The sequence below is a fragment of the Fulmarus glacialis genome, unplaced genomic scaffold (genome assembly GCF_000690835.1).
Source record: "Fulmarus glacialis isolate BGI_N327 unplaced genomic scaffold, ASM69083v1 scaffold29202, whole genome shotgun sequence".
NCBI classification, from domain to species: Eukaryota; Metazoa; Chordata; class Aves; order Procellariiformes; family Procellariidae; genus Fulmarus; species Fulmarus glacialis.
Window position 1 is genome coordinate 1 of NW_009200218.1, and position 13,834 is coordinate 13,834.

At 39.2% G+C, this 13,834-nt stretch overlaps 1 protein-coding gene across 2 annotated transcripts; it reads left to right on the forward strand.

The window, feature by feature from the left end:
• The first annotated feature begins 6,114 nt into the window (after positions 1-6,114).
• On the forward strand, positions 6,115-11,365 carry LOC104072456 (chromosome unknown open reading frame, human C5orf24). Of its 2 annotated transcripts, none has more exons than XM_009573532.1 (2): positions 6,115-6,147; positions 8,179-9,246. In XM_009573532.1, the coding sequence occupies exons 1-2, from the start codon at positions 6,115-6,117 to the stop codon at positions 8,746-8,748; spliced, it is 603 nt and encodes a 200-aa protein (XP_009571827.1). In that variant the 3' UTR covers positions 8,749-9,246. The 2 variants fall into 2 exon arrangements, with proteins under 2 accessions (XP_009571827.1, XP_009571828.1); XM_009573533.1 differs by lacking the exon at positions 6,115-6,147 and adding an exon at positions 10,477-11,365 and having other exon boundaries at positions 8,181-8,608.
• The last annotated feature ends 2,469 nt before the right edge of the window (positions 11,366-13,834 follow it).

Genomic DNA, 13,834 nt, shown 5'->3' on the forward strand with positions numbered 1-13,834 from the left:
GGCCATACCCTTGGGCCGGGGGGAGGAGGCCGCACCCTGGGCCGAGGAGGGGTTTGGGCCAAGTCCTGTTTCTTGCCACCCACGCAAGACAGGTGACACGCGAGGCGAGCCCCCCCATCACTCCCGTGACCCCAAGCGCGGCTGCGGTGGCAGCTGAGGCGGCGGGCCGGGGCAGGAGGGAGCTGCGCCGCCCCTTTGTCCCCTCAGCTGGCCCTTGGCCTCTTCAGGTGGAGCTGAGCCTCTTGCTGCTCCCCAGCCTGGCCTCTCCGCTGCGCTCAGGAATTATTAATTCCCTTCAGCACCCACGGCTGTCGTGCATGGGGATAGTGATATGCAGTGCTTTTTACTTACATATTTCCATTAGCGTGCGGAATCTTAATGCGTGCATGCAGTCCATGGATGTATTTCCTTGACGTACCTAAGTAGTGCATGCCTTCGTTCACTGGCACGTCAGGGTATCTGGGTAGCCTCTGATACGTTCCTTCTGTGCCCCTTTGCCTTCTAGCATAACGCGTGTGAATGGTGTATATTCTTGTGGATAGTTACAGATAGTTTAGTACATCCTTATTTGTGCATAGCCCTTCTGGGGCAATTAGTTAGTGAATAGTTGCACCTTTAATTTGCATGCATTTGTCTCTGGATATCTCTCTAAAGAAAGTAACAGTTATTTTGATCCACATGGTTTTTATTTTTGTAAGATGAAAGAGTAGGAGGAACGCTCAGTTAATATATTTCTTAAATTATGGTTTATTTCTATTTCAGTCTTCAGATGGCCACAGTTCCTCTTAGAGCTTTTTTTTTGTCTGTATCCATATCCTTCAGGTTTTAGATGCAACCTTAAACAAAAAAAGTCCCGCGTGTTTGTCCATTGACCATTGTTGAACAGATTCAACAAGTGGACTTTGTCTTTCTGCAGTCTAGCATAAGTATGCTGCAGGAGCTGTGTTTGGGTGTGTTGTCAGGTGTCCGGAGCCTTTCGCACTATTGCTGTCGCAGAGAAACACCGTGGAAGTGCACGTCAGGAAGGAGATGTTTGATCCATCTTTTAAGCTTCAAAATCCTTTTGTGGGAGGAGGCTTGGGAAAGAGGAGAGGGTAGGTGAGAACACCCACTGAGATGAATGAGCACCTCTTACCTCTCCGAGCTATTGCTCTAGTCTACAGCGAGGTCTGTTCCCTGGGGAGAAGAGCGGGTGGGCGAGAACACCCACGGAGATGAATAAGCATCTCCAGCTCCTCAAAGCCGTTGTTTTAGGCTATGGCGAGGTCTGCTCCTGTTTACTTGGGAATAGCTCCTTCAGGTGAATGGACAATTTCACAAACACTAATAATCCTTTCTTTATAAAGATCTACCTGTACCTGCTCCGTCATTCATATGCATATTTGGATTGCCTTGAAGTTTGGTAATTACAGAACCACAGAATAATCAGGGTGCAGTTTCGCAACCTTGCTCCTCTAAGCCAGTCTATCTGGCCTGATGGCTGCCTTGATTCTGTGCTGCCCCATCCCCAGCTGTGGGTTGTTTTTTTTGACTCAATCTCCATTCCCTGTGCTGTGTTTCGGAGTTGTCATACGCTTCATTCAGGTCTTCTAAGTCCGTTAAGTTGTCGAAAAGTCATCTTTTTGAGGTCTGGTTAGGTTTTTAAGTAAGTGGGATGAGGGGGGAGTGGGTCAGTGGCAGCCGGTGGGTAACGTGGCTTGGGCTGACCTGGGACCTCTGTCTCTGTGCTTCTAAAGGAAATGTGTGTTTCTGTTTCTCTCTTGCCTCAATGCCAGCCAACTGTTGCTTTTTCTTTCTTGTTGGATTAGTTTTCACCTGGGTCAGATCCCTGGTGTTGGTTTGTCCTGCTCTTGCACAATAGTTAGTGTTGGCACAAGGAACGGGAATGTGGGAGAAGAGGAAAGGGCAAGATTGTCCCATTCAGAAAAAATGAGAATTCAGAGTGGTTTCTATTGATTATGAAACCAAATTGTCAATTGTGTCAGTGTAACTGGAGGTGCACAGTTAATTAGATCATTGACGTGATCTTCCTTAATTTTTGTGAAGCTGTCTTAACCCTTTCAAGTGTCCTGTTTCTCGTCATCACGTGGTTCTATGATCTAAATTTTGGGGTGGGAACAAGTCAGGTGACATTCTTGCTGACATTGGCTCTAGTGAAACTCTGCCTTAAGATATGACTTACTCTCTAACCTTAAAAAAACAAGTATAACAGTTACTTGTTTGCCTGCTTTTGCAATCAAATCATATATGATCCCTAAAAGTTCACAGTTTACTTGACACTTAGCCTAGCTAATGCCTGACAATATCTAATCTTTGTGAGAGCAGTGCCGATCTCTGTCTTTAATACAAAGCTGGTGCTTAGGCTTTGGAGAGCACTGTTTCTCCAGATGTCTGAGTCAAAAGACTTGGGCTCCCGGAGGCACAGAGATGCACCCAGGTTGCAGCTCTCTGGTAAGGAGCAGGAGTCGCAGCCCCTTTGTGAGGGAAGGCTCCCCCTCCGCCTGGCATGTCTAGGGAAGAGGAATTTGAAGGGGGTGGGTATGTCTGCTTCAAAATTACTCTTTCCTTAACTTCTGTCATGTAAGAAAATGACCCTGGGTCAGCGGGGGAAGGACCGTTCTTGTAAGTTCTTGTATTGTTTGGGGAACTCTTAATTTCTTAGTCTTTTTGCACTAAGAATAATTGAGAAGGAAACTGTTTTCAAAATTATGTTGTCTCTTCAATTTGCAGACTCCTGTTGTCATGTAGTAGCTCTAGCGAGTCACCACTGCAAAGAAATTGTTTTTTATATTTTGGCTCTTTTTAATATATTTTACCTAGTGTCGATGAGAAAAATCATATTATGCAATTAACTGTGGAAAGTGCTTCATAAGCACAGTTTGGAGAAACTGGTTATCTAACTTCAGAAGTAGATTAGATTTCAAATGTAGGTTCAGGTGTTACAGTGTATGTTGTGCCACTGATAGGATTTCATACTCAGTATTTTTAAAATATTTACATTTATGGGAAGTAAGGTAAGGTGCAACATTGTGAAAACAAGCAGTTACAGGTTTTCAAAAATTGGGTAAGGCCCTACTTTAGCAAGAGTTAAGGTGTAGAAAAGGAGCTGACAATAAAAGGGACACTTGAAAAACATTTAAATTGATGTAATTAATTCTTTTAACTGAGTGATGAAAGTACTTCTCACACCCGCTATCCTATGAAGGAAGAGCAGAACCAATACCTATCTCTGTTGCAATCTTGAAAGCGAAAATGTCGCTGCCGCTGCTTAAATTCCCCCCACAAAGAAAATGAGCCCTTTGGTATTCCCCAGGGCCTGCAGCCCCTGGCGCTGTCGTACGTGGCATAGAGCGTTCTTTATGCAGAGATCTTGAACAGAGCAGGTCCTGTGCTCCACTCCAACGGTTTTAATTGGTAGAAGTGACGTTCAGAGTGCTAGTGCAGAAATAATATTTGTAACTGCTTGTGTTTTTAAGTAGTATGTCATATACTTTATATGTGTTGGATGATGATGAAAATGTACTGCTACAGCCTCCTACAGCTCTGTCAATACATCTTGAAACTATTGCAAGCTCAGCAGTGAAAAACTTCAGAAAAATGAGGGGGTTTTATATGCTAACCCTCATTAAAAGCAAAATTGTCCCTTTTGGTGATAGGAGTTTACCTTTCCTGGTATTCGTCATTTGAAAAGCTGTAATGTAGATGTGCTTCCAGTTTTGTTCAGTTTTGCTCCAATTCAAGCGTGTTTTACCAGAATTCAAAAGCACTCGCTGAGTCAGGTCTGTTCTGGTGCTAACCAGGCTGTAGTTATAGAAAGCAGGCTGAGGTGGGTGAGACCAGCACAGTTGCCTGCTTCTTGTGTTGGAATTGATTATTCTCCTTAATGCAGATAATGGGTCATAGGTCCAGTACTCGGTATAAAATGAGTTAATGAGCAAGTGCCTGTTCCAGTGGGCTTGTGCACTTTCTCTGCTCATGAAAGTTTTCATCTTATCTATGCTGGCAGCTAAATTCTGCCCATGAAGAAGGCAAAGGGTGTGATGTTTGAAAGCTAAAGACAGCATCATGTCACAACCCAAGAGGGTGTTTTTATGTAACGTGATTTAAGTAGCTTTGATCTTAAAATTTTGTGTAGTGAACAAGACATGAATGGGGATTTTCTGCATAGTTTCAAGCCTAGAGAGAGGTGGGCCATATCAGTAACAGAAGCCTTAGCAGTTGTAAGCTAGAACTGTGCAGTATGTTAACCTGTGTTTAGGGATACAAGGATGCACTCACTCTGTCTGTCCAAAACCTGTAATATCACTGGAATTAGGTGAAATTTCTTAAGTTTCATGCTGCGTCTTTATCGCCTATAATATGGTTTCTGTTTCATGTCCCAGAAGAAAGCAAACAATATCAAGCTTGACTGTGAAATACAAAAAATCTTAATGACAGCCTCATACATTGTGTATCAACTGATCAGTAGCCTGGCTGTCCTCTGGGCAAAACCAAACTTCAAACTCACCTTGTTAGTGCTAAAGCAGGTTAACTTTGCAGGTACTCAGGAGAGTGGCAGTGCAGCTGTGCTTTAAAAGCAAGGGTCATTACCATGTCCAGAAATCCCCCTGCAGCAAAGCTTTGCGGGTCCAGGATGGATGGTCGGTCCTGTTTCTTTCTTTATTTCTAGCAGCGGTGGACCTTCTGTACTTAATTGCATGGGAAGCTCTAATGCTGCCTCTCTTTTCCCAAAGCTAGCTTATCCAGTTGTCTCCTCCCTTCCCCAGTATTTGTATAGAAATATATTACCAGATAGAAAAGGATCCATACAGAAAGTCCTCTATAGCCACTTTCCAGTAAAAATCTTTCTGAAATATGACTGAATTTCGTTAGTACAGTGCCTCATCTTAACTATTTGTTTACACAGAGACATTCAACCAGTCAGCTGAATCAGTTTAAAAACTAATTTAAGTAAACTGTTGCAAATATCTTTTACATGTCTATTTACAGGTTTAAAACAATTAAGTTCTATTTCGCTGGAAACTTTTCTGGCCAGTTTTATTTAAGAATGCTTGCACACAAAGTTGTGTGTGTTTGGCTATACAATTTAGCTAGAGCGTGATTTTTAAATCGGCATAGCTTTGCATTTTATACCAATTCTTATTTATACTGTCTATCTCCCTGCCAAGAAACCTGCTTCCACTCTACAGATAGACTCACTACATTCTTTTATTCCCCACTGTAATGTGAATGAAGTAAAATTATGCTGGAGATGTCCATGTTAGGGTAATTAAGCTCCATTACAGATTTCCTTTTTAAAACTTTTCAAAAAAAGTCTTAAAAACACAGAATATGAACTTTGGCTACTACTTGAAATTTTCACGGTTTGATGAAAAACGGTGCAGAGAGGGGAAAAAGAAAAAGCATTTAAAAAAAACCCCATTGGCAGTCTTCCACCAAGATTGTGGGTTTTTTATTAAGCTTTGTCCTCTTGTAAGAAATTTTAAACAGTTACTGATTTGTACATCTTTCTTCTTTCATCAATTACAGTGATACTGGCTGTTGGCACATGGAAGGTAAACTAGCATCAGCCAGGTTTTGTACGTAAAGTTAGTGTTTGTCGAGAGCTCTCAGAGATATTGCAGTAGACACAAAACACATGCATATGGTTATGAAGCTCCAACATTTGCCAGTTACAGCAGGATATATTCACTGTCTAGGAGTACCTGCGATGGTTCTCCCCAGGAAAGATGGATGGTGTCTGTAGGAAAAATCCCCCTGACTGTAACGAAGAGAAAAAGCAGAGAATAAGAATGTAATATAGACAGGAAGGAGTCTGAGCGGTGGTCGGTCTCCTGAGAAATACCAGGGGCCCTCACTTTATTCAGTGCCTTCTCCCTGGTCTGGTGTGTTCCTCGTATACTGGGCAGCTGAACTGATCCTTCTTTGTGGCAGTCGAGCTCGGAGCGGCTTTTTGGGGCTGAAGCCAGTGTTCCTGTGTTTAAAGTGAGTACCGAGACAAGAATGCTGCTGACAGCTCCAAGAGTCCTCTAGTGTATCAACAAACAGATGAATAGCCTTTCAGAGCCGCTGGGCTTACTCTCTCAGCAGCAAAAATACATTATGAGAACCCTTATGTTTGCAATTACGTATCATGAAAAATCTGAGGTATTTTTTGTGATATTGTGGGCCCTACTAGTGGGGTTAAAGGAAGGTAACATTTTTTTGACTGCTAATTGTACAGAACCTTAAGCTTCCTTTTTGTTGCTGCACAGAAAAGTCTCTTGACCTGTAGCTTACTTCCTTTGTTCTTTGCTAAGTGCAGGCTTGCTAATTATTCTTAGTTGTTTCGTTTGCTAATCAACACCTGCAATAACAGTGGTTTCACGTTTGTTCCACTGTACCCCATTGAACACACTAGAATTGTAGCACTCAGATAATCTCTGCTAGAACCATCTAATATTTAAACTATATTACTATCATAATTTCACTGTTTGACATAAAACCATATTCATATATTTGCACAAGAGTAATGCATACACTGTAATGCGTATTTGACAAGCCAAGGTAAATTGGGTGTTACAGCAGGGAACGTATCCATTGTAATCAGAAGAAAAGGGCATGGGGATTTACTCCTGGGTAAATAAACCGTTTCTGCTGTATGCTTTCTCTCTGGCTGGGAGAAGACATTCATAACTGCCAAATAAATTCAGTAATCAATGGTAGAATTTAAATTGGGTTGCTGTAGGTGATATTCCAGAGCTACTGCAGGGAAAATACAATAAATCTTCCAAACCTTATCTACTAGAGAAATTTACCGCAGGAAGAAGTATTCGGTGTCCTAAGCATGACTGTAGAGCACAGAAATACTCTGGTTTGCCAGATATTGATTGGCTTAATCTTGTCTTCAGCATGGCTAAATATTATTATTAAACTGAGTATTTGCAGCTTATTTAAGTTGTAGAACCAATATAGTTGAATGGGTGAAAATATCATCCTGTTGCTCCTTTCGTGGCTTGCTGGCTTCTTACAGTATTGCCACTATTAAGAAATCTGAGGCAGTATTTGTGCAGTGTTGGTATTTAGAAGCATTACTACTAAAAAACTTTTAGAATACCAGTAATACTCTTAACTGCTGTGATTCTGCCCCAGTACATATGCTGCAGGGATTTGGTATGATGGATATAAGCATAACCAATTTCTTTAGAAGTTGTTGCTTGTAATTATGATGGTGGTTTCTAGCAGCTGGACATCAGTTTGTCCATTGGAGCCGGGGTTAGCCTGCAGTGACATGCAGGTGAGAGTAGCCCTTCTGCCATCCTGAAGATAGGGCTTTGATCTTGTTTAAAGAAGTAAACCTCTGTAAACAGAACACAGCTCAAGTTGGTTTTGTCTAACGAAAAGAGCAGGCTATATAAAACAGTTGTTGACCTCTACGGTCAGGTTTTCCAGAATATTTGGAGATGTGTGACAACGTAACAGGAGTCGTGTTGTTTCTCCCAAAGTTGTTATCTCGGAGTTGGCATTACCTGCAATTTGTACCTGCTCTTCTAACTAGGACAGGAGTGGCATTTCTGCAATCTAGCATCTTTTACTTTGTAATAGATTCATTTTGTACCTCTGCTTTCCCAACTATGGCACCAATGTCTTTGCTGAATGCCTTAGTTTCACATTGTGACAAGAAATGACAAAACGGAATAGTGTTTTATTAATTTGCTGCAGTTAAACAAAAATCTTTGGGAGCCTGTATCTATTAAATCAAGAGAGTGATACCATATTTTTCTTTGGCTCACAGGTGATAGGTTAATCTTGCAACTAGAACGGCTGGAATTTAGATGAGATTCAGTTATAAAGGTTTTGAAATCGCGGTGGGTGAGCGGATATTGTGTATCTTGGTTGCTGAAATGCTCTTGTTCATTAATGTACATCTTCCCTAATTATACCTATCTAAATAATACATAGTTTAAATTGTCATTTTTAACTATGGGTAAAGGTTAACATACAAAACCTCAAGTGAAAGATTAATAAAACTTTTCGTTTAAAAAAAGTAATTTCCTGACATCAATACTGTTTACTAAAAATAGAAAAAGTAGTTTGGACTGATTTTAAGAAAGAGGTAGCTTTTGCAAGATTCTCGCTTGTGGAACACTGCAGTATTATTATATATTGATACATATTTGTCTCTCTTATTTTTGGTAGAAAATGATGCACCCTGTTGCCAGCAGCAATACAGCTTTCTGTGGGACTGGCAAGAGTTCTTGCCTTAACGAAGACAATGTGAGATCTGCCGATCAGTTTGACTTGTATGCCACGCAGCAAAGTAAATACAGCCACGCAGTCAGCCACAAACCAATTGCATGCCAGAGACAAGATGCGTTGAACGAATCGCACTTGCAGACCACAAGTGGCAGGAATATAGAGACAAAAGACGAACTAAAGAAAAAGAAAAACCTCAACCGATCTGGTAAACGTGGAAGGCCATCAGGGACCACAAAATCAGCAGGGTACCGAACCAGCACAGGTCGACCCCTGGGGACCACCAAAGCAGCTGGATTTAAGACAAGTCCAGGCAGACCCTTGGGTACAACTAAAGCAGCAGGATACAAAGTCAGCCCAGGCAGACCTCCAGGTAGCATTAAAGCTCTATCACGGCTTGCAAATCTAAATTATACTTGTGGCAGTGCAGCTTTTCCCTATCCTATGGTGCATAACAGAGGAGTACATGCTGCTGGTGAAACTAGTAGCAAAATGAAACAGCCTAATGAATGAAAGGAGGGAATTGGTAACTCCTTACTAATCAGCTTTACTCTGAATTTTGGCATGTTTCTTGCATTTTGTGGTAGTGTTTGCCTAAGTCTGGATTTCTAGATTTTATTTTCACTCAAATAATGCCATAGCCTACGGGTGCAATTCAGTAACTTTTAAAGCAGTGTTGAGAAGGCACTGGTTTAAAGGGGGTTTTGTTGGTTTTAAATCATAATTTATAAGAAAGTCTGAAGTGATGCATATGCCTTGGTGTCGATATTTAAGTAATGTCCATGTCCCTAGTTTTACGTTCAATTTTTGGTAAATCTAGTTGTGTGGTTATGCATTAAATAATTGAAATAAGGAGGACAGAATTAGCTGGCTGTTGGTTCATGATGTGGCCTATCCCACAATAAGGAACTTAGCCAGATGAGTTCTTACTCGATAAGAAAAATTGGTAAAGAAAGCAGCAAGCTACATTTTCCACTTCTGCAGGAGCTTCTACAGACCTCAGATGGATACTTAAAAAAACAAACAAAAAAAACTCAACCTTTTTTTAAAGTGCTGATTTCAGGTGGCTTTTGTTTCTGGAGTTGTAGCAGTAAGACAATTTCAACTAATGCTCCAAAAATACTTTTGAAAATATTGAAGAAAACTGAGCATTTGTACAGCGCGTTACAACTTCACAGCACCTTATTAACACAAGCTAATCTGCCTTTAGGTGATAGCTGTTCTTTTAGTTATGCTGTTACAGGATTCTGCTGTGTAATTTTGAAATGCCTAATAGTATATATACCAAACCACAAATAATTCTTTGAAATATTTTATAAGAAATTAAGTACTGTTCATTCTAGTTACGCACTTGGTTAATATTATACAGTATGTTCTTAAATCTGTAAATAGCTATTTACACTGTTTTTTGCCTTTAAAATCTGTGCTTAGGTGGCGACAGTTTAATAGCTTTTAAAGTATTAATCTATAATGTTTACAAATTAAACTTTTTAAATAGACACTGTTGCCAAGTTTCAGACTTAGTTTTGCCAGATATTCCTGGAAATACAGTTATTTCGTTGTTTGACACTTATACTATATTTAAGTTATGGAAGCTTATATATCTACCAAAGGACACCATTTTCATGATTTATAAAAGCAAACTGTATAGCTGATGCAAACAGGATGCAGTTTACTGCACTGCTAGACCCCAGATATAAAGTAATTCATCTATGCATGCAAGCTGAAAAAAAACGTTGTTGGTTAGCTATAAATACCTTTCTTGACTCAAACTAAAACCTTCCCTCCTTCCAAAAGAAATGTTCAATTTTTCAACTGGGTGTGTTTAATTTTTTTTTTAAGTGTGAGAGAGTGTGTGAGTGTGTGTGTATAATACTTTAATCTAGACTTCAAAAAAATCAGTCCTCAATGTTGCATATTGTCTGTTCTAAATTTATTTTACTGGAATTAAAGCGCGCATTTTTTTTCCCATCTGGAAGAAAGTTTAAGTTGTTTCACGTATAATATGACATGATAAATTTGTAGCTTCAAATATCTGGGGGTGGGGGAGAATATATAGAGTTTGCAGATTTGGGGAGCAGAAAAATTTGGGTTAATTGAGCTTGTGCTGAATGAGTAATGATGCTGATATTTTTGTTAACATAAATGCTATTCTGGCCTGCTGTCACTTAGATGAGAACTCTTGATTTCAGTGATGACAACTTAAGAAACAGATGTCATGTTTCATACCTTTTTTATCAGGAAAAAAGCAGCAAGCCTTCAGGTGTTCCAGTGATGCCTAACACATATTGAGCTGGACTTTATGCTGTACTTTACAATAGGTGTGTTGAATTGTTGTGGGGGAACTGTGTATGCACTGGCAACTAAGACAATGAACCTCAACTGTACTGGATGGCTCCTTAGTTGATAGATGAACTAATGGCAGCTAAACTGCTACTAAAAATAGTTTCTTCATGCTGAAGCTATGAAATCCAGTTATACGTTCTGTTCCTCAACAAACTCACAAGCCTGAAATTTAGCAATCTTTCTCAGAACGATGTAACTTCCGACACATGCAAAATGCTAACGTGAGTTAATTCACCCTCAGGATCTGTGTTGTATTGGCTGTTTTTAATCATATGATTTTTCAACAAAGACTGCTTTGAGTTCTTTCCTGAACTCAGCTGGGAAAGCAGTCCTCTTCAGCTGAATGTCATAACTGCAGGAGTGTCACACCTCGCTGGCAAGGAACGTGTTGCATGTCACCACTGTACCTTGGAGAAACTCCACTTCTTACCTCCTCCTGTTTATCCTGTTTGCTCCTGTTCCATTTCTCACCTGTGCATCTCCTCAATGGTGCTGTGCTGTGTGTCAGGAGATAATGCAGATGTATTGCTGTTCTGCTAGTATAATGAATTTTGTATTCAAGTATGCTGATGAAATAATGAAATCATCTAAGCAATTTCTGTTCATTACATTCTGTTTATTAATTTTATCAGATGGAATATAATCCCAGTAAAAAAACAATTAACGTTGTCAGTTGTGAAATGATGAGCATAAAGTAGAAAACTGTTCAGAGAGTCTAATGCACTGCTTGGCTCTCTGGATTTAGCAAGGAGACCAGAAGTGCGCTGCTGGGCATTTCCTAATTCTGGTTTATTTTATATCTGACTATAGTTTACTGGTGCCATGCAGTGAGGGGAAGAAGAAAGGAGTTAGAGATTCAAAGTGAACTAGAAATGCTTCTGCTCTTCCTATGTATAATCTGCAGAATACATTGTGCTTTTTTCAACACTTTTCTTTCCATTGCAAACACTGAAACAGCATGTTAATGCCTAAACTTTAATAGCACCAATGGGAAAACTGGCCTTTTCCCCCCATAGTATGAAAACATTACTTGTAAGGTAAATTGCTTATTTTATATTATATATGATAATTCAGCTATTCATAAGCTAGGATCACTGTTGTGTGTTAACACTGTTCAGAAGATCTACATGTCAAGTTTGTTTTTTAATAATTTCTTTTAATTATCAAGTTTCTAACGTCTTATTTATACATAAATGAAATGTATTAGCTTGCTATTATTCCTTAATGATGCTATACAAGTTCACTGTTTAATATACATATAGTAACTACTATTCAGTTTCTGATTAAATTTACTTAAACTTTAAAACCAAATAATTTTGCTACTATAAAGTCTTGCACTGGACATATTCAAGATGCTAGCACCATATTTTGGCAGAAAAAAATCAGATACCATCATAAGTGGCTAACTTTGATATCAAAGATAGTATTTTTAAAATCAGCAGTTAGCTTTGTCATTAAAGCAATGTTCTTTATATCTCGGATTTAGTTTAAACTAATCAAAATAACTATGTATCAAGAGCCATTAAAGATCTCTGTTCTGAATGAATATATTTTCATTTTGTCTGAAAGATCTTAAGAGTTCAGTCAGGACAAAACCAAGCCTTGTCAGTGAAAAGTGATGTGTCTGTGAAAAGAATTACTTGGAACTACAACACACAGAGTAATTCAGATGAGAATTTAACTCCCTCCCCCATTTTTGAAGAGCTTTAAAGGCAGAGCAATGTGAAGTCATTTGTCCGATGGTTTCATTAGCTGTGACTCTGCTATTCTTTGTTGTATGTATAATAATGTTTCACGCTATCCTTAGAGTTGACAGTTAAAACAGTTGATAACAGTTATAAATACTTTGAACTGCAGACTTCATTTCTGACCACAAAAGAAGTTTATTCTTCTCTATTTTAATGCATATATTTTAACACTGCTTAAATATATTTATGACTTTAGTAGAGACTAGACCTTTCTCCTTGTGATTTTTTTTTCCAAATAGATAAATCTGTATTCTGAAATTTGAACCACTTTCTGATACTTTAATCTATCATTTGTTTTTCCACAGGTTTACTTTGGGGGAAACAGTAATCGGTTAAATAACTAGTATCAGCACCCCGCCCTCTGCTGTAAAAAGCCTGATTAGATACTGTGTATGTTTTTATGTCCATGAACTTGAGCTACTCGTGTGCAATTATGTGTATGGGAATGGAGTAGTGTTCATGATCTGTATTTACATCATCATATGGATGTATATTTATTAATAAAGTTAATACTTTAAAACCTAACGATTTTTTCTCTGGGCTTTTTTAAATATCTTTTAAATTCTGGCTGAAGATGCCTATTGACAGCATTACCAGACCAATAGTCTTAGCCCTTCTCTCTTGTGAATAGAAATGCTGTTTGTTCTCCTGGTGTCTCAGTCATAGTTAAGTGACTCGAACTGGGACGGAAATGTTTTGGTACACCTTGTACAGATTTCACTTAAAATCCAGCGGCTTGTTGTGTTTGCCCCTTGCCTCCCTGCAGTATAATTGAATCTGGCTACAACAGACTGAGTGTGTTCAGGCCTGTGTGGACTTCAAAACGCACACAGGATTTGTGAGAGTTGGGAGGCCACTGTACTGTGTGATCTTTAAATTGAATAAATAAGCCCACCCTTCCAGTATACTTTCTTTCTGAACTTCAACGTGAGATGTGTATTGCTTGTTACAGGCAAGTCTCATATATTTGAATTAAGGCAAAAAGCCTGTATGAATTGCAAGGTATCAGAAAATAGAGGCATGTTGCTTATTTTTTAATGAATTGAAAATGCTGCTACAGTAACATAATTGTTCTTACCCTTTCACTCAGATAGGAGAAGAGGGGAGGAAAGGAGTTATGTACGTATAAATAGTAAGCTGCTAACTTTTTTTTCCTCTGTTGCACATGGAAATCAATTTGAAGAGTACTCATAAAGTAAATCTTTAATGGAACAGTTGTCATTATTCATTATTCTGTGATGAATAAGATGTATTTATGAAGATGGGCAGTCGTACCTACCAGAAGCTGCAATCTGAACTGCTAGGTCTGCATCCTCCCCTTGCTCTCCAACACCCTCTGTTTTCTTTTACATGTACTTTCAAAGACCCGGAATACATCTAGGGTTGAAACATTTTAAATGTCAGTTGCAGTTATTTTGCAGCCTTTTAAGTTGCTTTTACCTGAAAAAGACATCTGATGCCTTTTTTTGTTTGTTTTTGATGCCCGTTCTGGTCATTCTAAATAT

Coding starts and splice junctions, on each gene's coding strand:
- LOC104072456 (XM_009573532.1), top strand. CDS start 6,115: ATGTTTGCAATTACGTATCATGAAAAATCTGAG. Junction 6,148..8,178: donor CGTATCATGAAAAATCTGAG/GTATTTTTTGTG, acceptor TATTTTTGGTAG/AAAATGATGCACCCTGTTGC.